The sequence below is a fragment of the Pseudopipra pipra genome, chromosome 2 (genome assembly GCF_036250125.1).
Source record: "Pseudopipra pipra isolate bDixPip1 chromosome 2, bDixPip1.hap1, whole genome shotgun sequence".
NCBI classification, from domain to species: domain Eukaryota; kingdom Metazoa; phylum Chordata; class Aves; order Passeriformes; family Pipridae; genus Pseudopipra; species Pseudopipra pipra.
The window spans coordinates 31,632,369-31,656,935 of NC_087550.1; the positions used below are offsets into that span (position 1 = coordinate 31,632,369).

The 24,567-nt window shown below is 41.7% G+C and overlaps 1 protein-coding gene across 18 annotated transcripts in view; it reads right to left on the reverse strand.

Annotated features, from left to right (window-relative positions):
- TENM4 (teneurin transmembrane protein 4) overlaps window positions 1-24,567 on the reverse strand; it is a 1,582,078-nt gene that overhangs the window by 105,966 nt on the left and 1,451,545 nt on the right. For 12 of the 18 annotated variants that reach the window (XM_064644892.1, XM_064644901.1, XM_064644899.1 and 9 more), the window contains 2 exons: window positions 18,414-18,440; window positions 10,835-10,981 (listed from right to left, as the gene is read on the reverse strand). In XM_064644892.1, the coding sequence (XP_064500962.1) occupies window positions 10,835-10,981; window positions 18,414-18,440 (174 nt within the window). The remainder of the gene's footprint in view (window positions 1-10,834; window positions 10,982-18,413; window positions 18,441-24,567) is intronic. The other 6 variants (XM_064644900.1, XM_064644898.1, XM_064644896.1 and 3 more) reach the window with 1 other exon arrangement.

A 24,567-nucleotide genomic window follows, 5' to 3' on the forward strand; every position in this document is an offset into this window, starting at 1 on the left:
ACCTTTTGCAATCTCAGAGTTACCACAGGGTGAATCAAACCACTGTTGTTGTGAAAAGGGTGCCATTGGCAAGACATTGTCACATCTGGTAAATAATGTGTTCAATGGTTTGCATCTTTCACTAAGACTCATGTAATCACAGAATAAATCAGTCTGGATGGCACCTCTGGAGGTCATCTTGTGAGCCCTGTCTCATTCACTTCAGAAAGGGACAAGAAGGAGAATGGGCTCATGCAGAAAACCTTCCTTTTCTGCCACCGAGGATAAACCAATTTCAATTTATTCAGCTAATATAAAATTTTAGGGGATCAAGTCCACTTTTATCAGATAATCTGCACTCTGTATATCACTAGTCAGTGAGTTTTACTTTGGGATGACTCATCTAGCTCGTGTCTTGTGGTAGAGTTGCAATATTGTTTTTAGAATGATGCTCTGACTCGTTTTAAAGATTACAAATCCACCAATCCCATTAGTGAGCTCTTTAAAACACTACCTTAGACTGTAAACTCCCAGGGAGCCAAGACTGTCTTTTTATTTTCTGTTCACAAAACATCTGTTTCAGTCCCAAAGGACTCTGAAGTGTCAGCACAAGCCAATGAAATAACCACAATTCTCATTAAAGGTTTGTATCTGCAATGTATGTTCAGCTTGTCCTCCACAGAAGCATTGCTTCTTGGAGGGGCTGAACTCTAAAGTTATCTGTGCCTTCTTGGAGCAGGACCTTGGCCTAAAAAGTATGTCCTTTGCATAAATACCAGCTGGAAAACACCTGATATTAACTGACTTTAAACACTCTCACTATAACTACTGGAACAACTACATTAGATAATGACAACAGATGGAAATGCTGACCCTACTCAGGAATTTCACGAGATACTCAATATCATAACTGCCTTCCACAAATAGTCACCTAGATGCCAAATTTAAGATGAGCTAAATTTACTTGGCTTTCAAACACTGCTTGTGACCCATCAGTTCCTAAAAATCGTATCTTTTATCAGGTCTACATAGTATGCAAAAAAATACATCCAACCAAACCAACGCAAAATTTTTAAAATCTGGAGCTACTGGTGTCAGTGTGGAGGACACAGCATTCTGTCTTGCCTACCTGGACCTTCAAGTTGGCTGGAGGATCCCTATTTCTGGTATTTGCCACAAAAGGAGTTGCAGGATCCAAGCCAAAAGTAATTTTGTTCTCAAAAATCCAACATATAAGCTGAACCTTTTCCAGGTGTGTTATGACACAAATAAGGCTGGAATGGTAAACACCATTAGAGTCACTGGTTACATGGGACATGCTCCTTACCACCTGAGCATGCGGGACTGGGAAGGTGTTGATTAACTAGAGGTTCTGTGACTGTCTTCCTTGCCTGTCAGTCTTCATGTCCAGACTCCCTGGCTTCCCTGAACGCTAGAAATGGATTACAATCCTAAGGCACACAACTAGCCACGAACTGATAGGAAAAAACTATGTGCTTGTTGAACATTGCTGCTTATTAGGAGAGGCATATCTTCTAGCTTACTTCTAAACTATTCCCTCCCCAGAACAAAAGCTTATTCTCATGTTCACAACCACTACTATCACACAAAATACTCTTCAGCAGCAACACGGATATTGTTCCTGCATTCCTTGGGTTTTTGCTGCGCTTGCTGGATGCAAAGTGCTCACAAATCCTACAGCAGTCTCATTCCTCCTTTGAGTCCTGTGCAGTCTAGCTTCCAGGTTCCTCACCTAACCCCATGCGGCACCAATAAGGGGTCAAGGATCAGAGTTTTGTACAGAAGCAAAGGGCTGATTTTGAGACACAGCTTCTGCAGTAAACAAGATCAGCCGAGAGCTAACAAAATTTCAAATTAGCTGTGACTTTTCATGGCCCCACAATTGTGCTGGCTGATTTTATGGGCAGTATCTTAGCTGGCTGAGACTGAATAATTGAGCGTTTCCACAGTTATGAATGTTGCAACAAAAATCTGTCATGTTAACATGAACAACAGAATGCAAATAACCTGCAGCCAGAGGTGTTATTATGTGTTTAAGCAGACTCTGACAGGTGCTGCGTGTCAGGTGCCAGGCTGCAACAGGCAGGCCATGGGTAGGAATGGGCCTGTTTATACACAGAGAGCATTCTGTAGACTGTGATGCGCATCGGGAGCCCCAGTCAGACAGGCAGTCAGAAGGAGCTGAACTTAAAGAGCCTGATTAGGGTAAATCTGGGAGAGCATATGTGACAAACTGAAGGATTGTTCCTGCCAAAGACCATGACACTTTTTGCCACTGACTGCAGTGGGAAGAGCAGCTATGAGAAACTGTACTAGGCAAAGCAAAAGTAGAAAGTAAAAGTAAGAATCAAACCCCATCTTCTCTTAGGAGTATTTCCACTGCCAACAAAAGCATAAAATGCACTGATTATACAAATAATTGTGCCTCTCACCTCATCCAGTTCTTATGTTTTCCTTCCCTTTCTGTGCCATTCATCAGTCAACACTATCACTTTTTGTGGGGACACTGTCTTGTCCTGTGATGCTTTTGGATGAATTACTGGAAGAGTTTGGACTGGAAGGGTTTCAAATGTAGATGCTCAAAGGTAAAGATAACAAGGTGTTAGTCTTGCCCTTGAGCAAATCAGGTTTTAACCTTCCAGTTCTAGTCTAAGCTCTGGTGAAACACAGACTAAAGGAATGGCTTGGTACTTTTGCATAAACACAAATCATTGTTCACGTGAATGTTTATACTGATGAAGATTTACAGGAGTAATCTTGTTCTGCCCTGAGTTGAGGACCAACACTCAATTTACTTGAATTGGATTTGGGGAATAAATAGGTTTTATTACAGTGCTTTGCAGAGAAAAAGCACTATATTCAACAAGAGTTGTAGCTTTAGGGTCCCCTGTAGGGAATCAAAGGGGGACAAAACCCAACCATAATGAACAATGGCAATGTGACTGCCAGTCCTCTGTCACCATGTTAGCTATCATGTTCTCTTCTCTTTCTATCCCACCTGCTCTGTTTTGATTTCACCTGAATAAGCTTCTCACTGGTTGTATCCTGGTTATATTAGACTGCTGGCTGCCTGGGAAAGAATTTGCCCTCACATCTTTCTCTAAGTGTTCAGCATATGTTTGAAATAATATAGTCATATGAAATAGTAATCATGTATTTGAGTTACAGAATTCCTTGGGCTCTTGTGCAGAAGCTGAGCTCTGCAGGGCTAGTCACTGCAGAAATACTCTGCAAAATGTTTATCCTAATCCAGAGCTACATTCTCTTTTAAAAAAAACATCTAAATAGAAAATGAAGGGAAGTGGAAGGAGGAAATGACAGAAATCACATGATAATCACCATTAGTTGGGCATAAACCAGAGCTATAATAATGTGTTTAGAGTCTACAAGTTCACAGCATCCCCGAAGTCATCATTGCTCTGGAGAGTACAGCTGATGTAGCTGGCTTCATGGGTTTCTTCCTTTCTCCAGGCAGATTTTTAACCAAGGGACTTAGAAATTGCACAGCCAGCAAAGAAAACAGGCAATCAAGGATTTGAAGCAATTTCATGAAGCTGAGCAAGGCATGTCAGGGCCCTTCCTAGCTTAGGAGAGATTAACTGCATCCTGGGGTGCGTCAGGCACAGCATGGCCAGCCAGTCGAGGGAGGTGATTTTCCTGCTCTGCTCTGCACTGGTATGGCCTCACCTTGAATATTGTGTGCAGTTTTGGTCATTGCAATATAAAAAACGATATAAAGCTATTAGACAGAGTCCAATGGAGGGCCACAAAGAATGTGAGGATCTAGATGGAAAGTCATATGAGATGTGGCTGAGGTCACTTGGTCTGTTCAGCCTGGAGAAGAGGAGACTGAGGGGAGACCTCATTGCAGTCTACAACTTCCTCACAAGGGGAAGCAGAAGGGCAGGCATTCATCTCTTCTCTGTGGTGACCAGTGACAGGACACAAGGGAATTGTCTGAAGTTGTGTCAGGGGAGGTTTAGGTTAGATATTAGGAAAAGGTTCTGCACTCAGAGGGTGGTTGGGCACCGAATAAACTCCCCAGGGAATTGGTCAGAGCACAAGTCTGCCAGAGTACAAGAAGCGTTTGGACAATGCTCTCAGGCTCATGGTGCAATTCTTGGGGCTGTCCTGTGCAGGGCCAGAAGCTAGACTTTGATGATCTTTGTGACTCCCTTCCAACTCAGGATATTCTATGATTTTATGACTAGCATTCAGACAAGGGAGTAAGTACAAGTTGATTAATCTGATCAATGGTCATGCAGTAGTGTACCTGAAACCGCCTCCTTCAAGAGCCAAAGCACCTCTCAAAAGTGATATCTCAAAAGTGATTCCTCTGAGCAAAAGGGACTCAAATCTTAGCAATTTTTTTTTTTTGTGGCAACAGTGGTTTCACACCCTCAGCAGCTGAGATATCCTTGTCACCAAGGTCTCTCGCTTTCCTGGCAAGTGCTGCAAGTGCTAAGCTACTGCTGAAAAATTCACCCTAATATATTCTGACTGAATCCAAGCCAATTTAAGCAATCATCTGAGCACAGCTTGGGAAGTGGTCTCAGACAACCAAAGATATAGGCATGTTTCTCAAATCCTGGTCATGAGGAAAGCTATGCATGTTGAGCACACTTAGGGTAAAACCTTAGGATTTTAAGGGGACTTTCTGTCCCACAGAGGTTGTAAGAGTTTGCCTCAGATGCTAAAGCAGGTCTGGTAGAGCTTTCCTTTACTTTTGCTTTAAACATTGGTGCCCAAACACAGTTTAAGCACCTGTTCAGCTGCAGAAATGCTTTGTGAAATGTATGTCCAAGCCTGTTTTTACTGAAGCTGGTTCATGTCACCTTTTGTTACATCTTACGGACCAGCAGTGCCTCCTTCCCGTCCACAAGTTCCCTAACTTCAGCAGACAATGGTAGGGTTTTTTTAGACACAGAGAGCACTTTCATAGTTTCTTTCTGAATCTATTAATAAAAGGCATCTTACTAAGAACTAGTCAAGAGTTCCAGGAACTTTCCCAAGGCGTCAAGACAAGGCACTGCTAGACCCCCAGTTCACAATACATCATCTTCTGCAATGGCACCAGCAACACCTGCTCATGGATGCTGTAATGCCTGGGTTCACACTGCCCTCCTGCCAGCCCTGCTGCTAACAACCAGCAACAGGTGACACCCAAGTGTTACCATCCAACACAGGATCAGAAAAGAGCTGAAAACCAAAAAATATGAACTGGTCATTTTTTCTTATTTGAGGAAAGATCGATTAACAGTCATCATGAAACAAAGGAAGAGAAGCTGGATGATTTATAACAAATTATCCAAGCTAGCTAGACTTTCAGGTACAGAAGACTTTCTCATCTTTTTAGCAGTGCTTTGTGGTTTCTCCCAGATGACCCTGTTGTTTGACTAAATCTATTTGTGATGGTAAATACTAATTTATGATGGCTGTTTTCCCAGGTGCGTTCAGATCTCAACACTTTGCTCCATAAGTGTAGCCAGCACATTAATGCATGATTTTTTATAGTTTTGAGGACGTAGACAGCTCACACACCATGCCCAGGAGACGATCTTCTCATGCTATAAAAGCCTTGCAGCATGAAGTAAAAGTTCTAACAGTGTGCAAAAAGAAAAAGAAAATAAAAGCATCCCATCACCTCAACTGCAGCTCAAGAATTTGCAAAGACACAGGTTTGCGTTTTGGGGTTCTCCTGGATTCTTTATAATTCCCTTTACAACCCTGAAGCTACCTTCATGTGTAACCCTGGGTACTGGCAAAGATCAGTGCAGACTCCTGCCAGCTCTCTAATACACTATTTGGCATGTGGTGGACAGACGGTGAACACATGGGTGTTAAGAAGGCCAGTGTGCCGTGCCAAAATTTCTCTTGCCAAAGAATTCAAAATGCTGCTGTTCCAAAGCATTATGTAAGTCTCCACCTTACTACAAGCACTACCTGATCCTTGACTGCAACAAGCAAGACACAAAGCATTACTCTGGGGAGTTACACCAATGGGCTATGGTACAGTTGAACAAACAGCACTGATTTGCCTCAGAGAAGCCGTTCCTGAATTAAATTGTCCCTAAAGTGAGAGTTGGTTCCTGGTGGCAGCAATAACTAATGCTCAGGGATGCAAGAAAAGGCAAAAATCCTGTGTGCAGAGGCTTGGTGGCTCTGACCTGCTCACTGCTCCAGGATTGAAAGACTAAGGCAACCTTTAGTTGTTCTGGCCCAGGAGGATAGAGAGAAGGAAAAACATGGATTGCTCCAGCTGCTAGCTTTTGGGTAGCATCTGGTGGAGCACAGACTGAAGTTGCAAAGGCAAAATGGGGCCATGGGTACCTCGGAACCCTCTGTTTGTGCTAGCCTAAATGAGACATAAACTGAGGGGCAGAAGCTTTGTTACTACAGCTGTTGCAGAAAAATGGTTTATTTTCCTCACTCCCAAAGGAAGATCATTGACCAGGTGACATGTAAAAAATGAAGTTTCTGTACTTTTATGTAATGGTATGCAATATATGCTAGGAGAGGGCAGCATTATTTGACTGGGAACAGTATTTATGTTTCTGTCTAAGTTATCCTGCAGTAATTACTAACACAAGCCTTTGGAACTGTTGAAATTGGGAAGAGGCAGCAGAGAACAGCAGACAACTGAACAGCAACCTCTAATGAATATGAATGGATAGATAATATTATGAACATTTACATTTCAGACATATTTTTCATCTGAGAAAGACTCTTGCCTTTCACAAGTAGATTCACCCCTGGCAGAGTTTACCAGCTGTTCAGGAACTGGAATTGTTCAAAGCAGCAAATGAAGGATGGGTCAGTTCCAATTCCTGAAGAATCAGCAAGCTTTACCCTACCTGAAAGACTTGGTTACTCTGGAAAAGCCCCAAACAATAATAAAGGCCTACAAGTGAAGTTACTTGAACTTTTAGACCCAAAGAGTAATTTAGTTCAATATCTGTAGTTTTCTCATGGTCTTTCACAACAGTGTGATGTATCCAGACATTGAAATGGAGAACTGGACAACTCTGGCTCTCAACAGTTAGGTGATTTCCCCAGAACAAAGGTGGATAACACAGCTTTGCTGCTCAACAGCATATTCATGAGATTAGTGAAGAATATGTTTTTTTCTTCCCCTCCATTTTTCCTGTTACTCTGTTCCTAACAGAGAAGTCTACCAATGCAACAGAGCCCATGTTTAGCCTATGGAATGTCAGCCTCTTCTCAAGGTTTGCCACAAGTAACTCCACTTCTAGGACTTGTCACAGAAGATAATTTCCTTGATCTTTTAAACTTTCAAACTTCTTATTCTTCAAGCACATGACAGAACACTCAGCGTGGGGTGAGACAGGACTACTCTTAGGCAGTGAGTGTTTGCAGCCACGAACTAGAGAGGTTATTTTCTTTTGAAGAGAGGCAAGAGCCACTTTTCTCATCTTGTTTTAAGCAAACACCTTCCATTTGTTGTAATACAGGTGGCCTCTTAGGTCAAATGCACAAAATCCTGGCCTTTTACACAGATTGTTACAGCTCTGTCATTGCATAGTTTTTCCTTAACTGGTACTGGATGATCATCTGCTCTCAGTTACTTGATACAGCTTCTTTCAAGTTGATGGGCTTTGTGTTCTAAAGTGTAAACAAAGTGGGCCTGGGTGTGAAACCTAAATGCAAGCTTGGACAAATGACACTTGTGTGTGGAGAGTGTACTGCTCTCCAAGAGAACTTTTTTTTAACCTGAACAGAGATTACATTTCACCAAGTCTCTCTCCAAGTGATTCCTGCTCAGCTTGTTATTGTTTATCTGAACAGCCTTCAGATTTAAGAGGCAAACACACCCTGTAATTTAGTACCCGTCTCCCTCAGGGTATGATTAGACTGGGAGCTGATGAAAAAGATTCTGACTCCTATTATCCTGAGGAATTTCCGGCTGCAGGGATTTTGATTAGCAGACACTGGATACCACAGTGTAGGAATCAGCTTCCCGTGAGCTCAAGCATAGCGAACCCCCTGTAGCATGTCTAGAATTCAAGAGATGCTGCTCTGAGTAGTAAGTGACATGAAGAGCAGTGGTCACCAACCAAAGTAGGCACTTATGAGGTGATATCTGAAATATCTCAGAGAGATGATGCCCTGAATCTCTTTCTCTCCACTGATGGTATCCACCATGACTAGCTCAGATGTTTGACTTCTAAAGCTTCATGAAAGGACATCTACCTTCATTGACAACATTCATGTGCATATGAAGATGAATTACGCAATAATCCTGAGATCCTTTCCAGTGAATCAAAATAAACCACTTTTCTCCTGCCCTGAGCATGCATCACTCCAGTGATTGCAATCCCAAAAGAGGATAAACCATAGTGCTCATCCACATACTACATGTTTTTTGAAGAGGCTTCTGGCATACATCTCTTCAGTGTTCTTCAAAGCACAGCAGCTTCCCAAGGTATAATATCTGTGGTGACAAAGTGGGTGCAACAAATACAGACTCAGTTCTGCTTCTAAACACAGCTGCCTGGTGTCATTTGAGTTGCCTTTGGATATCTGAGAGATTCAAAGGGAGGTGTCACACATAAAACATATGTATGCTCTACCAGAGAACCAAGCTGTTGTAAAGGGGAAGCCAGAAGCCACCTGGGGCACTCTGGGATGTCTCAGATGGTGCTGGACAAAAGGCAACAAATATTAAGTTGGAACACAGAAAATTATGATTAGGTATTAGGAGAAAAACATTTACTATAAGGATGGTCATATACTGGAGTAGGTTGTCCAGAGAGTTGGAATCTCCATCCTTGGAGGTGTTCAAGATTTGCCGTGAGCAACCTGATGTAATCAGTACTGCCTTGAGCAGGAGGTTGAACTCATGACTGCTGGAGATTCCTTCCAACCTAAATTATGCTATGATGTTCTACAAAGATCTCCAAACTGTCTTGCCATAGAAATCAGCATAAAACCTAGCAAACAGGCAGAGAATCAGCTTTTCTTTATCAGTCCATGTGTAACTATATTTGAATCTCTCTGCCAAACTAAGGACTAAGGCTTCAAAACAGAAGTGCCTCACAGCTGCTCAAGCCCCCACATCTCAGAGGTTGAAATTCTAGATTTGAGCTCACAAATACAAATGATTCATAAAAATGTATAAAAATCAAGCCAATAAGGTAAATGTATTCCACTGTTCCACTTCCCAGCTGAGGAGAGTCCTTGGCAGTAACACAGGCAAATCAAAAGCATAGTGTATGATGGTTTATCTGTAATCTGTAATGTGCACCATGTACCTGCTTTTTTTTAAGGAGTGTGCCAAGAATAAAGTCAACACTCATTTGTGGGCTCTGACACATGAATAAGCTGTCACAAGGCAATAAGTTACAACCTATCAGTTGCTCTGTTCTCTGTGCACACCATTGCTCCACACAAGTTCACCAAATGCAAGTTAGCAGCTGATGTGCACTAACTTGTAAACATGTCAATGCCTTTTGTCTCTCCTGTCTATATCTGCTGTCCTGCAGGGTAGCAAGGCAGCTCATTTCAAGGTGAGGGGAACCCAGGTAACAAGGTTAGCCCTTGAACCAGGAGATGAGGAGATGGTGGTCTACCAACCTGCTCAAGGTCTGGTCATACTCTTTTTGATATCATACAGTTGTGGTCTAAATTGTATGTTAGGCTGGATTACTCTTTCCCTCTCTCTCTTTCTAAAAACTTCACAGGGTTTTTGTTGGTTATTTTTTTCCTGTGGAAACTGGGATTATACTTGGGTCTATTTACCATATTTTTACACATCTGATGCAATGCATTTTATTGCTGCCCTGTGTCAGCTGTAAATAGGAAAGATGAGTACAGTGATATTCAGTTCCATATGAGCTAAAAAGCCATCTTCGTTTTATAGTGTGTACCCTTTGCACGGTTCTCCAATTCTTTCCATATTTTCTAAAGGGATAATTTGGTCCATTTGCCGTGCCAGATGTGCAGAAGTATTTTAAATATTCAATCAGAATCCCAGTTGCTGTGAAGCAGATAATCATGGTCTTGTCTTGGCTATTTTTCCATTTTTTTTTTTAACTGTACTGTTCTTGTGACTATGATAAAACAGAGGCTTGCAAAATGCAGTCTTCTCTTCACAGTCTGGGTCCTGGCCCAGACTTGTGGTTTACAAAGCCTTTTGCTGAGTGACAACAAAACAAATTATGCAGTCTCCCTTATGCCTTAAATTTAATATCTCATCTCCTGCTCTCTAATTCAAACCTTCACACTGCACCACGGTTTCCTTTGTAATGAGATAACTCTGAATATTAAGTTTGTATTACACAGAGCTATTATTCACATGCCTGACATCATTACATATGGAAGAGTAATCAATAAAACATGGTTTGAGAGGGATTGGACGGCTTGTGGGTATGGGTATCAGTCACCTAAGCATCCCTGTTTCCCCAAGTCAGTAGTGACCTACCAGAGAGCCTTAATTAAACCTCAGGCAGTGAGGGCAAAGTTTGAACAGTTAGGAATGTTCACTGTCTGAGGTGGTCCCATTGTGTCACTGCTGAGCCACCAGGCTGGGGTGCAGAGAGAAGACAGGTGCACAGCCTCTGTCTGCTCTCTGGTATATGGACTTTATCTGAGGATAAACAAACGTCCCTCTTCAGTCCTGGCACTCCAAGTCCAAACCTATTTAATTTGAATTCCAATCCACTCTGGCTGAGTCAGCCTGGCAGACTTCGCTGTCTGTTTTCTACCAGCTGTCAAAAAACAATCTGCCCTGCAGAATCAAGCCCAGCTGACTGTTCACTGTGAGAGGTTTATAGGCTCTGCAAAGCCTGACATATCACATGTGCTCATGTCCTACCTCCATCGTTGTCTTTCCCATCACCGCATGCCGTCTCCATGGAAGTGTCACAGCCTGCTCCTCTCCAGCCCAGCTGGCAGACACAGTGCCAGCCGTTCATGTCCAGAGTGCATCTGCCATTGCCGTTACACAAGCCAGGGCATCCCTCTGCAAGGCAAACAGCCATACGTTCAAATGCACTGGAAAGACAAAGGAACAGAGCCTGGAAAGGGGATAATTAAACAGTTTTTTCCCTTCGCCTTCAGTTTATTTCTCCATTCCCACTTTGTTGTCTTCCCACCTGGAACAAACCCAGTTTGGTATCAGGCTATGGTGACCACTCAATGGGCTGCTGCTTCTGGCTCTCCCAGGAGGTCCTCACAGCATAGCCTCAACTCATTGGACTGAGGGAATTGTAAGTTTCGAAGAGGAACTGAGATTTTCCTGTTTCATTGGTTGTAAAAGCAAGGCAGCACTTTGCTCTCTGAGTCTCTCAAAACATTTGCTACATAAGACCAAGATTTGGGGTTATCTAAATTAATTTGGGTTAAAATTCTCAAAACCCAGTGGGATAAAGCAGCTGGCTTTCAGTCATACTGAGTTCTCAGACCGCTAAGCATTCAAAGCCAGCTGGAAAGGGAATGCAGGAAATATCTGGAAGAGACAGTTTCTTTACTGTAGTAATTTTGGGTGGGATTCATCTCATCCAGTTAGAACTAATCTATAACAGAGATACCATCAATTCTCTGTAGTAGGCAGAGAAACAGATTGTCCCATGGCAATGAGTTGCATGCTCATGGTGATGAGCTGAAACGTGCTCTGGAAGAACCCATTTCTCCCCAGTGACTACAGAGACTCCAGCATAGAGGCAGGCATTTCTTTTATAGGTGATAAAAATTAGTTAGGGAGAATGAACACCAAACTCCCAGTCTGCTTACTAGAGCTTGATTTTCTCATCTGATGACCTCCTCCTGAGATTTCCATACTTACCCCTACACCACACCCCTTCAAGAAAACAAGCAGAGTAATTTCCACAGGAAAGTGGTGTGAGGGAGGCTGCTTAGCTTATACACTTCTGGGGGCTTTTTATCTGCAGAGCTCAAAAATCTTTACCAAGAAGCCGTTTGAAATGTGAGAGACATTTAACAGCTCAGGAAACTGAAGTACAAGGGACTGAAGTGACTGTCAAGGTCACTCAGCAGGACTGATTATACCAGGAACACAATTCAGTCTTCCTGAGTCCTGTTTTAATGCTCTCTCTATTTATATGTGTGTTAAGCAATCCTGCCACATAGTTTGAGTTTTTTCAGGCCCCCAACTTTGTAAGACAGGTTTGGGAACCTGTGTGAATGACACACACGTACCCCGTCCTAAAGGGTTACCACGGGATGAAGAGGTGTGCATTTTCTCAACATCTGGTTGATCACATGATGCATGAGGGTCTGCCCAATGAAGTGGTGAGACAGCATGTAGGGTACCCCATGTCATCGTGTGTCCTGCACTGGGGAAATGGGGTTCAGAAATGCCTTTAAAATAAAAAACTGTTTCTCAGTGAACTTTTTTTAGTTCACAGAACTTTATTCAGTAAGCAGAAGAAAAAAAATATATTTTAGGACTGGTTTTCTAACAAATGGCAGATTTTCAGGGACTGAGTGGAAAAAGGAACAAAGGTGGTAGGGAAAAGTCCTTTAAAAGGATCTTAAATAAATTTTTCATTTACAAACATACTTTTCAGTATTTACAAACATACTTTTCAGCATTTCAGTCTTTTAAAATGTGTATTCTGGGATGGGGCACATAATGTGTGTGTATGTGTGAGCATGCTGCTGTGTGTGCATTTTGGTATTTATACACTATACTAGTACTTATATACTACATAAGAGCTGTTTATAGGCAAGGCTACTTGAAATTTTCCAATTATCCAGCCTTCAGTTACTTACAACAGTGCCAAACTTTTAATCATTTAATCTGTTTTTTTCCATGGTAGAGCTAATTTATGTGTTTGTTCCCTTCACCTACTTTCAGTACAAACTGAAACCATTCAGCTGTTTTGGAGAATGACAGAGGAAGACTTGTATTAAAGAACCTCCTAAAATTACTTAGCTAGGTAGGTAATTCCATTTTGGAGTAGATAAATTCAGTCTGGATGGGACCACCCTGGTGGTAGAGATAGGACTTTTCCCCCTTCTCTCTATAAATCAGAGGATCACAGAATCATGGAAGAGTTTGGGTTGGAATGGACTTTAATGGTCATCTAGTTCCAACCTCTCTGCCATGGGCAGGGACACCTTCCAGGAGGTCAGGTTGCTCAAAGCCCCATCCAGCCTGTCCTTGAACATTTCCAGGGATGGGGCAGCCACAACTTCTCTGGGTAACCTGTTCCATGGCTTAAATTTGTCAAGATGAAAAACCTCTGAATAAATCTCACTGTGCATGTTATGTGTATACTGTATGCCTCCATTAGAGCTTGGCTGGTGCATCACCACTGAGCACATCTCATGTTTTCACTGCTTGGACTCTTTATAACCCACCCTAAAAAGTTCTTTTCTATCCTACAGTTGCAGAGACTGGGCAGAAAACTCCTTGCAAAAGTGCTGTAGTGTTGACCTGGACAGGAGTGCATTGAGAATGAAAACAAGTTGAATGATGAGAAGTTGAAGACACCATGATCTTCAAATGCTTTATGTGAGCAGTGTCCAGCAAGTATAAGGAAAAACTGTAAAACTAGAAGCTTATATGGAACTGCATGTGCTCTGTTCTCCCAGGTTCAGGAGAAAGGGAATCTGGAGTGGCAGAAAACGGGTGACATAGTTTGAATGAGGCACTTTCTGCATCTGAGGAAATGAGAAAAGCACAGCAAAACCTGAAAAGACTATGATCGTTTTCCACAACTTCATGAAACAGATAAAAATTGAGAAGGGAAAGCAGCTTTTTAAGGTAAAGAGAATAATGCTGGTATAAGAACAGGCTCTTGGACATAAACCAAGTATGAATAATTTCTAGCTGGAAATTAGAAAGAAAAAAAAATCATTTACCAGGATCAAAGGAATGAAGTTCTGGAGTAGCCTTGCTGTAGAGTGTTAAGGAGAAGAAGATTAACTTATTTATCCATAGAGCTCAGTAAATTATTTATATAAAGTTTTACACAATGTCGTTGCCCTTGCTAACAGAAGACTGGACTCTAACTGAGGAGACCCCTTTCAGTTCTGTGTCTTTGAATTGTGTGTGCAATTCATTGTCTACATTAAATGTGTTTGGGAGTATTTGAATGGACTTTCAGGTTTTCCTCTGAATCTTCTTGACCTGGACCCAGAGAAAGTAAACCAAGCATTTCAGAAAGCAGACAAAAAGAGGAAAAGCATCAATCAGGAGAGGAGAGATAGAAGAGAGTGAGTACCTCATGAGATTATGCCTTCCAAAAGTATCTATTCCTTTTCTTGACTATTAAGGCAATCCAGGGTGACTAGATGAGACATCAACATTTATGCTGTAGATACCTAAAGTAGGATAACTCCCACCTGTAATTTCATACTCTACTCTCTTGGCATCTTTCAAGTGTAGCAAGTAAGTTTGTCTCTTCCTGCTAAAGAGACAGTCACCTCTGGTTCCTAATGAGATAAAGCTCTTTCAAGGAGCCAGAAAGAACTGTTTCCTAATGACACAAATGGTTCATCACAGGTACAGGAACATAAAAGTTTTCAGATGTTAACCATTACATTACAAGGTTCCTTAAACTATCAGTGCTGTGAGGACTAAATTGAACCTCTCCAGTGGCATGGTTTAGTAGGAGAGTAGACAGTTTTAAGAAGTAATGAGAAAGTAAACCATTAATAGAAAAAAAAAAAGGAACAGTAGCTGACAGAGGACTTGGACCTTCAGAAAGTTAGAAGACAACACAGATGTGTAAACCAATATATCCAGGAGAATGGACCTATAAGTAATACCATTTCTAGACTGGTTCACTGCATAAAGACTTGACCATCACTTACACTACAGGGACAAGAAGGTACAATATTCTTCATTCCACAAACATTGCACTTTAAAGTGCTTGACGAAAGGACGATACAAATAAACATCCTCTGCTTTCCTCCATGCTGGGGAATAAAGCAAAATCATCTTGTTTCCAAAGTGCTTCTGAATATCAACACAGCAGGATGGCTTAATCCTCACAGATTTACACAACCATAATCTTGCAGCTCTGATTTCTCATAGCTAGAAGTCATTAATGATCCATTATTCCTGTCTGTGGTGTTAGCTGTACTTGAGTGACTAAGAGAATTAAACATATGAATAGTTTTTTTTGGGGAAAAGGGGGAAGAAACCCTTTATATGAGTTTCCAACTTAAGCACATGAAATTGCTGCTGAAAGATGATGATTCTGGAGGGCATTCACACTGATGTCAGGTCTGCCATGCAAGAGACAGAACAGATCAGGGAAGCAATATAAAGAGTGGGCTAATTTTGAACTAGACAAGAAAGGAGTATCAGAGTCAAAGGAGACTGTCAGCAGAAGTTATCCTGTCATTTTTAAGATTGTTGGTAAAATAATCTGCTCTTAATGATCTCTACAGTTAAAGCCTTCTCTAATTAGTCCAGTTATAAACAACGTTCAGTAGGATTTTTCTTCAAGACAAACCTCACTGCCACTTGAAATTGGACTTAGAAGATAAGACTATTTATTATCAGTAGGAAAGCACTGATGGATGTACTGGCAAGTCCCACAGACAGCAGTTGAACTCTGAGACGAGTAGGACATGGCTGAATGCAACATGTGAGGATGCAAGCACCTGGAGCTTGAGAGAACAGTAACAAGTAAGAGACCTCTGCAGAAGCTTCTGTAGGACTGAGGGTGAGGAGCAAAGCATCAGCTGATCCCTGCAAATGATGAGAAATTTGGCAAAGTGTCTCCAGACCCATGCAACTCTGAAACTATCACAATGATATTTTGTGATGGTGGGAATCCAGAAATCCTTGATCAGATCCATTCTGTAATAGGAAGGTTACAAAGTTACTTGCCAGAGCTCCTACAGTTTTTAATTGTACAAATGAGGGAACTGACTGTGGTCAGACCTTGGGTTCTAACTTGCTCTCAAGCTTCAGGAGCAGCCCAAAGAAGTTACCTTGCAGCCATCTCTGAATTCAAATGTTGTTCAGCAACTTTACATTTCAGACTAGCTGTTTATATGCCTCACTACAGTGTTAATGTGGTTAATATTAATTTTTGAAGAGTAAGAATTGATATTCAGCAACAGAAATTAATTTTGTTGATGTACCATCAGATCCAATGATATTCTGGATGAAGAAGCTCTCTCTAAAATCAGCATCTCTTTGAATTATTATTAAAATAATAGGCACCTCTTTTCATTTTAAGCATTAGCAGTGTTAATTAGGCCTTAGTTTAGAAGACTCCACTCCGAGTCTTGTTAGAGCTTCTTGGTTTAATTATGCTGATGTTTGCTATTGAAATTTGCCCTCCAATTTAGAAACAATTCTGCATCTTTTCTGACTTTCTGGTTTATTGTAAAGCTCTAGGAAAGATTCAGCAGTAAATCAGGCTCACCCTTGACAACAGAGGATTACTGGGAAGGGATTTCAACCAGAAAGATGTTAATAATTAAGAAAGCCAAAAGGGCATGAGTAATTTAGTTTTGAAAAATGCACACCATGCAGTTAGCCAAGTAAAAAAACATGTACTTTTAATGTTTCAGCTATTGCTAATCTTTCCAAAAGAAGCCATGCATGGCAAGACACAATCTTTTATTCTTAGTATGTTGCTTAACCTGTTACCTACCGAAATACTCACTAAATATAATTCGTCTTTATTCTTGGGCATAAAGGTGAGTCAAAAAGGGGGATATTCCCAGAGGGAATATGACAGCTATAGAAGACTTAGTTAAAAAACTGAGTCACTGAATGGGCAAATTGTACTGAAGGTTCTTGTCCAGGCTCTGCAGGTTGACTTCTCATCTTTTTATCCCCTCAATGCTTATCTGCTACCTTTTGATGCAACCTTCTCCAATACAGGTTGAGATGAAAAGGAGGAGTGCTGGGGTTCTGAAATGCAAAACACTGAGATGTGAAATATTAACAGGAGGTTCTAATTGCACTCCCTAGCGGTGATCCTCATCTTCCTCTGAGAACGCCACCTATTACTTCATAAGGGCACAACAAGTGACCCTCTTTGCTTGATCTAAGATAGAAGATGTACTTTTTCCTCCTAATATGAATAAAGTTGAGGATATTTTACTGGTGCTAAAGCAATTAGAGAAAACTAACTACCACTGAACAATCCACTGATCTATAAACAGGGGTCCAAGGACAGCTACCAGCCGCTGCATTACACTGAAGATGGAAGCCCTAAAACTGTGGATATTTCCTTATCATAAATATTTGTCTGTTCAAAGATTTTCCCTGTTTGTAATTGTACCTGAACCTGCTTTTAAGCCTTAATGGAAAAAAATAGAGAAACATTAAATTGTAAATTCATCCCAAGAAGTGAAGTCAGTAGGGCAACCATGTTTCTTGTCACACCACACAAGCTCTATAAGGTAGAGACTTCATTTTAACTGTTCACTGGGCCAGTATTTAGGCATATCTGTTCTTCATCATCAGGCTCTCACAGCTGCTATATCTGATTGTTCAAAACCTGAAAAGGAGGGTAATACTACAGAAAAAATGGATTTGTTCAACCTAATTTTTTTAGTTTGTTTAACCAGCAAACATATGATGCTGCGTGGTGTCAGCACTGCGTTGCTCTTAGTGTCAAATCAGTCATGTAGAAAGATATTTGTGTCCAATTCAATCATGTTTATTGTCAGATTGTTGTATTTAACCATATGCATGCCATTTCAATATTTTTCAAAAGCTAAGTGCATTTTGGAAATGCCTATTTCTATTAAAAATTCCTAAATTAATTTAGCTCATTGTTCTGATTAATAAAGAACTGCATTTTTTTTAAGATAGCAGATTATCTCTGTTCTTTAACAGTTCAGTTCCTTTACTTCTTTTTTGAAGAAAGACCTGGGCCCTAGACTTGCTTTACACTTACAAATAGGAGCCTAAGGTTGGATTTTGTTGTACTGTACATTAATGTAACATTATTATGCGACCAGAGGCTTTTTTTCAGGAAAAAAAACAAAACAACAATATATCATTAGTTTAAGTTCCCACGTAAGACTTGGAAGTCATGGATCAAGAACGTGAGAAATCCACACAGAAAGTGCACTCACCTGTGTTACAAAATGGACCATAGACATTTAATTAAAATACATCACTATACAGGCTCCTGCTGCATTCACAGACACTTTTGTTTCCTACTGACTTGTCTTACCTGAGTAGGAAGGGTGAAAACCAGAGATGATTTGGAGGGGAGGGCAGGGACAAGGGAATGGGTAGGAACACTGATACGATGTTAACACAGGGTCACAGCACTTACAGAGGTATTTCCTACCTAAATGACTGGAAAATTCACCCTTCCAGACATTAGGGAGCACTTTGGTGATAATGAGGAAGAGATGCAACCTCAACACATCATGTTCACAGTGCATTTTTTTAAAAAGAAACACAAAGACAATAGGAAAAATAGGAAGGAAGAGCATACCTTTCACTACCTTATCCAGATAGTGAGCTTGGGAGATAAAAGACAGGACATTTAAGGTAGGATTGAATAAGTGCATTGCAGCTTACTATGAGACTGTGCAGGTGCTAGAAAGGCAGAGTTTGCTGTGATATGAAAAGAAAAACCTTGATTATGAGGAGAAAAAAAAAGGAAGAACAGTGGAGCACAGTGCTCCTCAGTCAAAAGGCTTGAAAAGGCTGTGTTTAGGCATCCAGTCATCTTTGCTCATTAAAATCAGGAAGAGAAACAGGAAAGTTATATATATATATACATAGATGTGTTTTTATATAAATATATATATAGGTGTATATGTATATATATCAGAATACTCTGCTCATTTGCAAGTCTACCTCCATTTTTCTGACTGCTTTGGTTTTTATCAGGAAAGGCAGAGTCATTTGAATGTGCTCCACCTCACCTGATTGTCTTATATTTTTCCACACAAAGAAGCACAGTTCTGTGACGTTATCAGACTGGGAGAGGCTTTTCCCTGGATCTTTGTAATGGTAATACGTTGCATTTATACAGCATCCTCTAGCCCCAGATCAAATTACTTTACAAATATTAAATTAACCTCATGGCAGCTCTATCAGATAGGCAAGTATTAATATACTCATTCCAAGAAGGGCTAAAAAAAAAGTAAAAAAAGAAATTTATAGATGTCATGGGAGCAGTCACGTGCCCAATTCCCATGGAACATTAATTTGGAAAACCACCTTCTAATTGATTTTCTGGCATCAAACAGAAAGTTGGTGGCAAAGACATAAGCAGAAGCCCTACCTTAGAGAGTCCTGGTGCATGCCAGCAGGCGGCACTCTCTGTCCTAACACCAGCTGGTCTTTATTAAGAAAAAAAGAGGCTCTGAGTCTTGCATTTCTCTCTTTCAATACCTACTTAAACTTAATGTCCCTTATTCTCTTGCCTGCTCCCTGCAATCTCTCAGTTGTGTCCTGGTACCTTTTGAAGAGCTTTTTGTTTCAGGTTCGTTCAGGCAGGCTGCCCACCAGGGAGGTCATAGCCCTTCCAGGAATTTCCATCCTGTGAATCTAATGGATCCATTGAAGAACTACTGTCCATAAGCAGGGAGGGAAGTGAGGATCAGAGCTAACCTATTATGGGGCAGTTATGAGACTTGGCAAGGAGATGAATTAATCCCCCTGGTGTAGTGGGAGTGATGCAGAAAGCACAGCTCACCATCTGCTTGGGTGATGGCTAAAGCCTAGGAGTGTGTCTCTTGGATTTTGATGTCCACAGCAGCTCAACCTGTGAATTGTGCAGCTGATGGCAGTGGAGGCAGCTGCCAGTACCAACCATGTGTCAGTTATGTGTCAATGTTTTCTTGTAATTTGAAAAATAATGGGGCTTTCTATGGAAGTATTCCATGGTAGTAGGAATCTTTCTTTTTTAAACCCATATAGGCTCATTCCCATGTTATACTTCTGGCATTAAAGTATCATCTTGTTCCCCACCAACACTTTTTTGGAAACCCTGTGGGCATGAGGGACATGCTGAGGATTTATGTAGGAGCTCAGAAAAAAAGCTAGTTTTGTAAGATGTCCCCTGCACCTAAAGGCAGCACCACACTCAGCTACATGTCACCATATTCCTCCTGGAAGCCACTTCAGATCTGCTACAGGAGGAGCTATGTGAGCATTTTTCAGTGTGAAAGCCCTCTCTTTTCACCAAGTTAGCCTGAGTTAAGTTGGTTTGCTTTGTCTGAATGCATTGGGAAGGATAACATGAGCATTTCCCTTGGCTCACAGAGAGGGAGGAAAGGAAGAGAGAAGCAAGCGATGCTGCAGGCAGGTCCTTGAGAAGGACTTTCTCCCCAGCACACTCTTCTTCATTTTCCAAATATTCTTTTTCCCTTTATCTTTCCCATGGTGTGAAGTGGACAGAGCCTCAGTGAAATCACTGGAATTCAACTGAAATCACACAAATGTGAAGGAGAGGAGAAAGCAGACATCCACTGCTGAATGGCACAAGAAGTTTATGTAACAGGGGCAGGAGAAAAGACTGTCTTTAAAGTTCATCTGGGCTTAATATTTACTGTCAAATATGCTGCCAAACTACTTCAGGACAGATTACCTTCAGTTTGATGCAAGATCATGTCAGAACAAAGCGGAAAGCACATATTTTCCACTGACTGCTATAATCATGGTATTCTCTTGCCCAAAGGTACCCATCCAAACCAGAGTAAAGGCAGGGTGGGTGCCAGAGGGTCAAACACAGCTCAACTTCTGCTGTGCATATGCCTGAGTGCTGACTATCTGCTCTGCTGGGCTGAGGGTAGAATCACAGAATAATTAAAGTTGGAAAAGACCTCTAAGATCATTGAGTGCAACCATTAACCTGAAGATGCCAGGTCCACCACTAAAGTACCTAAGCACCATATCTACAAGGTAGTGAGAACCTTCCCCAGACACTGGCGAGCTTATTTTTATCTTGGGCCATGCATGGACTGAGTTGCTTTATTCAAACAACACAATTGATGCGTTAGAAAGCTGAGGAGAAGAGATCAGGATCCACCTGTGCCTTGTCTGGATTCCAGCTGCTCCAGCCGAAAGGGAGAGGCACTGATTACGACCCCAGCTATTCAGAACATGTGTGATTATTTATGCAAGAAGGATGATGAAAGGCGAACTTTAAAGGGGCAGATTTCTCAAAAATAAGAGTTTCACTAAGTAAAACAAAACCTAGGCTGACGGTGCCATAAGCAGAAGCCTGTGTGGGACAGGCTGTCTGCCTGTCTGTCTGGGCACTGTTATTGCATACATCACCCATGCGTGACAGGACCAGATTTTCTAAAGGAGTTAAGCATGTAGCTTTTGTGGAGATCAGTGGGAATTAGGCACTGAGGTGCTTTGAAATCCTGCTGGTAGGCTGTTGACTGTTTGGAGAGAGACCCTGAGGTATTCAGCTGAAGCAACTGAACTTCCAGGGATAGCTTTGTTCTTGTGTCCAGGCTGTTCAAGAATGGTGAACGTCCCAACTCCACCACACAGGGAAACCCTCTCTGCCATCATTTTTCTAAACAACCCTATATGAATCATAAAATTAAGGGTTGCTGGGAGTAAAATGTCATACAAAGAGATTCACACACTAGAGACCACCTCAGTGCAATGCCAATGTAGGCAGAGTGAATTCTCCCCTTACATCTCCAAGGTGGGATGCTGTGGTGGTTTGAAAAACCTTTTCTCTGAGGTAGTAATGGTTTGCCCCACTGATAATACTGGACCAATCAATAGTCCACGTGCACCCTACGGAAATTACATGCCCACAGAAATGGAAGAGAAGGTGGTGAAGATAGTTTAGAAGGTGGGTAGCCATGATCTGAGCCACGACGAGGCAGGGGGCCAGTGAGCCCCTCTGGGTGCCAAGGGCCCCCAGCCCCCAGCCGAGGCTACTGGAGACCCAGTATAGTGTCAAAGCTGGACCGGGTACCATTATCAAGAGCTGGAAAAGTTTCCTTACTGTCAGCAGCAGCAGAAGACACTGAAAGCGGCAGCAGAGCAGCCCTGAACAGAGACAGCGATGGCTAAAAGCCAAAAGACAGCCAGCAGCAACGAGATAACGTGAAGCCAGCTGAAAGACGCAGAGATGTTCCTGCAGGAGGGAGAGCTGGCAACAAAACAGAGGAAAACTCAACAGAGCTGGTTTGAGGTAAGACTGTATTATTTTCCCAAAAACCACAGACTCTCTGAAGAGGAGGGGTGGACTTCCAAACCCTTAGGGAGTCCCGGAAAGCAGCAGCAGCTAGAGAGAGGGAGAAAGGAGCTGAAAATCCGAAGTTGTCCTGAGAGCTGAGCCAGGACGGAATGCGGAGGAAGTGGCTGTGCCCTCTGCTGCTGTTGCTGTTTATATCAAGCTGTCAAGCTGAGACAGAGCAAAAGAGCGTTGGTAAGACTGAACTGAAAGCTGCCTTCAATGTTCTAACCCAAGAAGAGTGAAGATCTACAAGGAAATCCCCGAAGGCTCGGGCTCGGGGTTGAAATTTCCACAAAGTAAGAACAAAAATCCTGACTGCCATACTTAAATCTGCTGCCTCAGGAAAATGAAGGACACTAACCAGTGCCACAAAAAACTGAAATGAAGGAACTGTGGCCTGAGAAGTGACAGAAAGACTTTTCCCTTTTCTTCTTGGACTTTTATTGAAGAAGGGGAGAAATTTAATGTAATGTAAATATATATGTGGGTGTAAATAAACCTTTGTAAATATTTTCCCCTTCCCCCAATAATGAATGGTTGTGTTTTGTCTGAAAACTCTCCACACCTGTGAAAAAGATATCAAGTCCACACCATCACTAAACCCTCTCACAGGGGCAAACTGTGGGAGGGGGGCTTGAACTTAGAAATTATATTCTTGGGAGTTTCAAACCACCACAGATGCACAGCACCTGAGGCACTAGCCAGGGAATATCCTCAACTCTATCAAATTTGGGGCCAGGCTGTTACTGCCCTGGGAAATTTCTAAAGTTCTAAAGGGGGTTTACAAGAAGGCTGGAGAGGGACTTTTCACAAGAACATGTAGTCATAGGACAAGGAGGAATGGCCTTAAGCTGAAGGAGGGTAGGTTCAGATTGGGTATTAGGAAGAAATTTTTTAAGATAAGCGTGGTGACACATTGGCGCAGGTTGCCCACAGAAACTGTGGATGCCCCATCTGAGCAACCTTGCCTAGTGGAATGTTCCCTGTCCATGGCAGGAGTGTTGAAACTAGATGATCTTTAAGGTCCCTTCCAGGCCCAACCATTCTGTGATTCTATGATTCTTTATTAAACCCATGAAATTTTCTGTGCTGCTTTCTGTGAATCAAACCCTTAGAGCAGCCTACCACAGAGCTGAGCTATAATTTGGCCTTTCAGAGCCCACAGTAAGAGAGTTTATTTCACCTTTAAACTCAATGCTCCTAAAACTCACCATGCTCCTTGGATGTGGTTTGGGCCAGAATAGAAAAAACCTGCAATGTTCCTAACTGTGGATGAATTTGGAATATGCTGGAGAGCCCGTCACAGGAGTCTGGCATCGAGGCTGTTGTCATGGTGTGTTTTGTTCCTTTAAGAAATCAACCAAACCCTTCTACTGGGTTTCAGGATTCCTGCAGTTAGATAATCAGCTTTGTGCTCTACTCTCCTGCACTAAGTTCGCTGAATTGGGATGATGAATGCAAGCTTCTGCATCAATTTCCTATTTGGGAGTTAACTGGGGTTCCTCTAATGAAATCTCCGAATGTGAGCAATCAAGCTAGTACATTTGGTGACATGACTCTTCGTAGGAGCAAATAAAATTAATCCACTGGGATCAGAGTTCCTTGTACACCATAAGAAAGAGCCTCCTATGACCTACAAAACAGAAGGATTTCTTACTCTCACACATGCTTGACAGGAAACAGAAGAAGTGTCCCTTATTTGTATCATCCATTTCTACCATGTTACCTGCACATATGGCAATATTGGTAAAGCATCACTTCAGCAATGGGGTTTTATGCTTGTCAGTGCTAAAGCAAACCGGGCCATGACACAGACATATACGGAATTATTATCAACAGAACAAGTTGCCATGCAGGGAAAATACACAAGGACAAGGGGAATGCTTTCCACATACTTAATGTAATTCCAAGTCAATGTCCTTTCATCTGTGCCAATATAACTAGCTTATTACTCCTGCTAAAGCTATTCAATTTTCTTGGATATTTATGACTTTGCCAAATCTCCTTTACATTCTACACATTCATCAATGAAATATTCTGGAGGAAATAGTGTTTACAGCTTCAGAGGCAGGAGACTATGTACAAATTTGTTGCTAAATCACCATGCAAGAAGATGAGGAGGGGGGAAAGTGAAAAGAAACAGAATTGCTCCAGCACTCTAAGTATCAAAGAATGATTCCTAAACCAAGGCAGTGCTGCAATAGGAAGGTAGTAGCACACGAAATGATAGTGTGCACCAGTAAAATCTCAATGCTGACTGCATTGCAGTGCTGACCTTTCCCATGATAACATGGATTCTTTATACTTAGAGTGAGGAACACTACAAATAAATTTAATTACCATGAAAGATAAAAGCTTGTTGTTGGAAAACAGTCTGAGCATATCAGCTATGTGGATAAATACCATATACCAAACTAATGGCATTTTG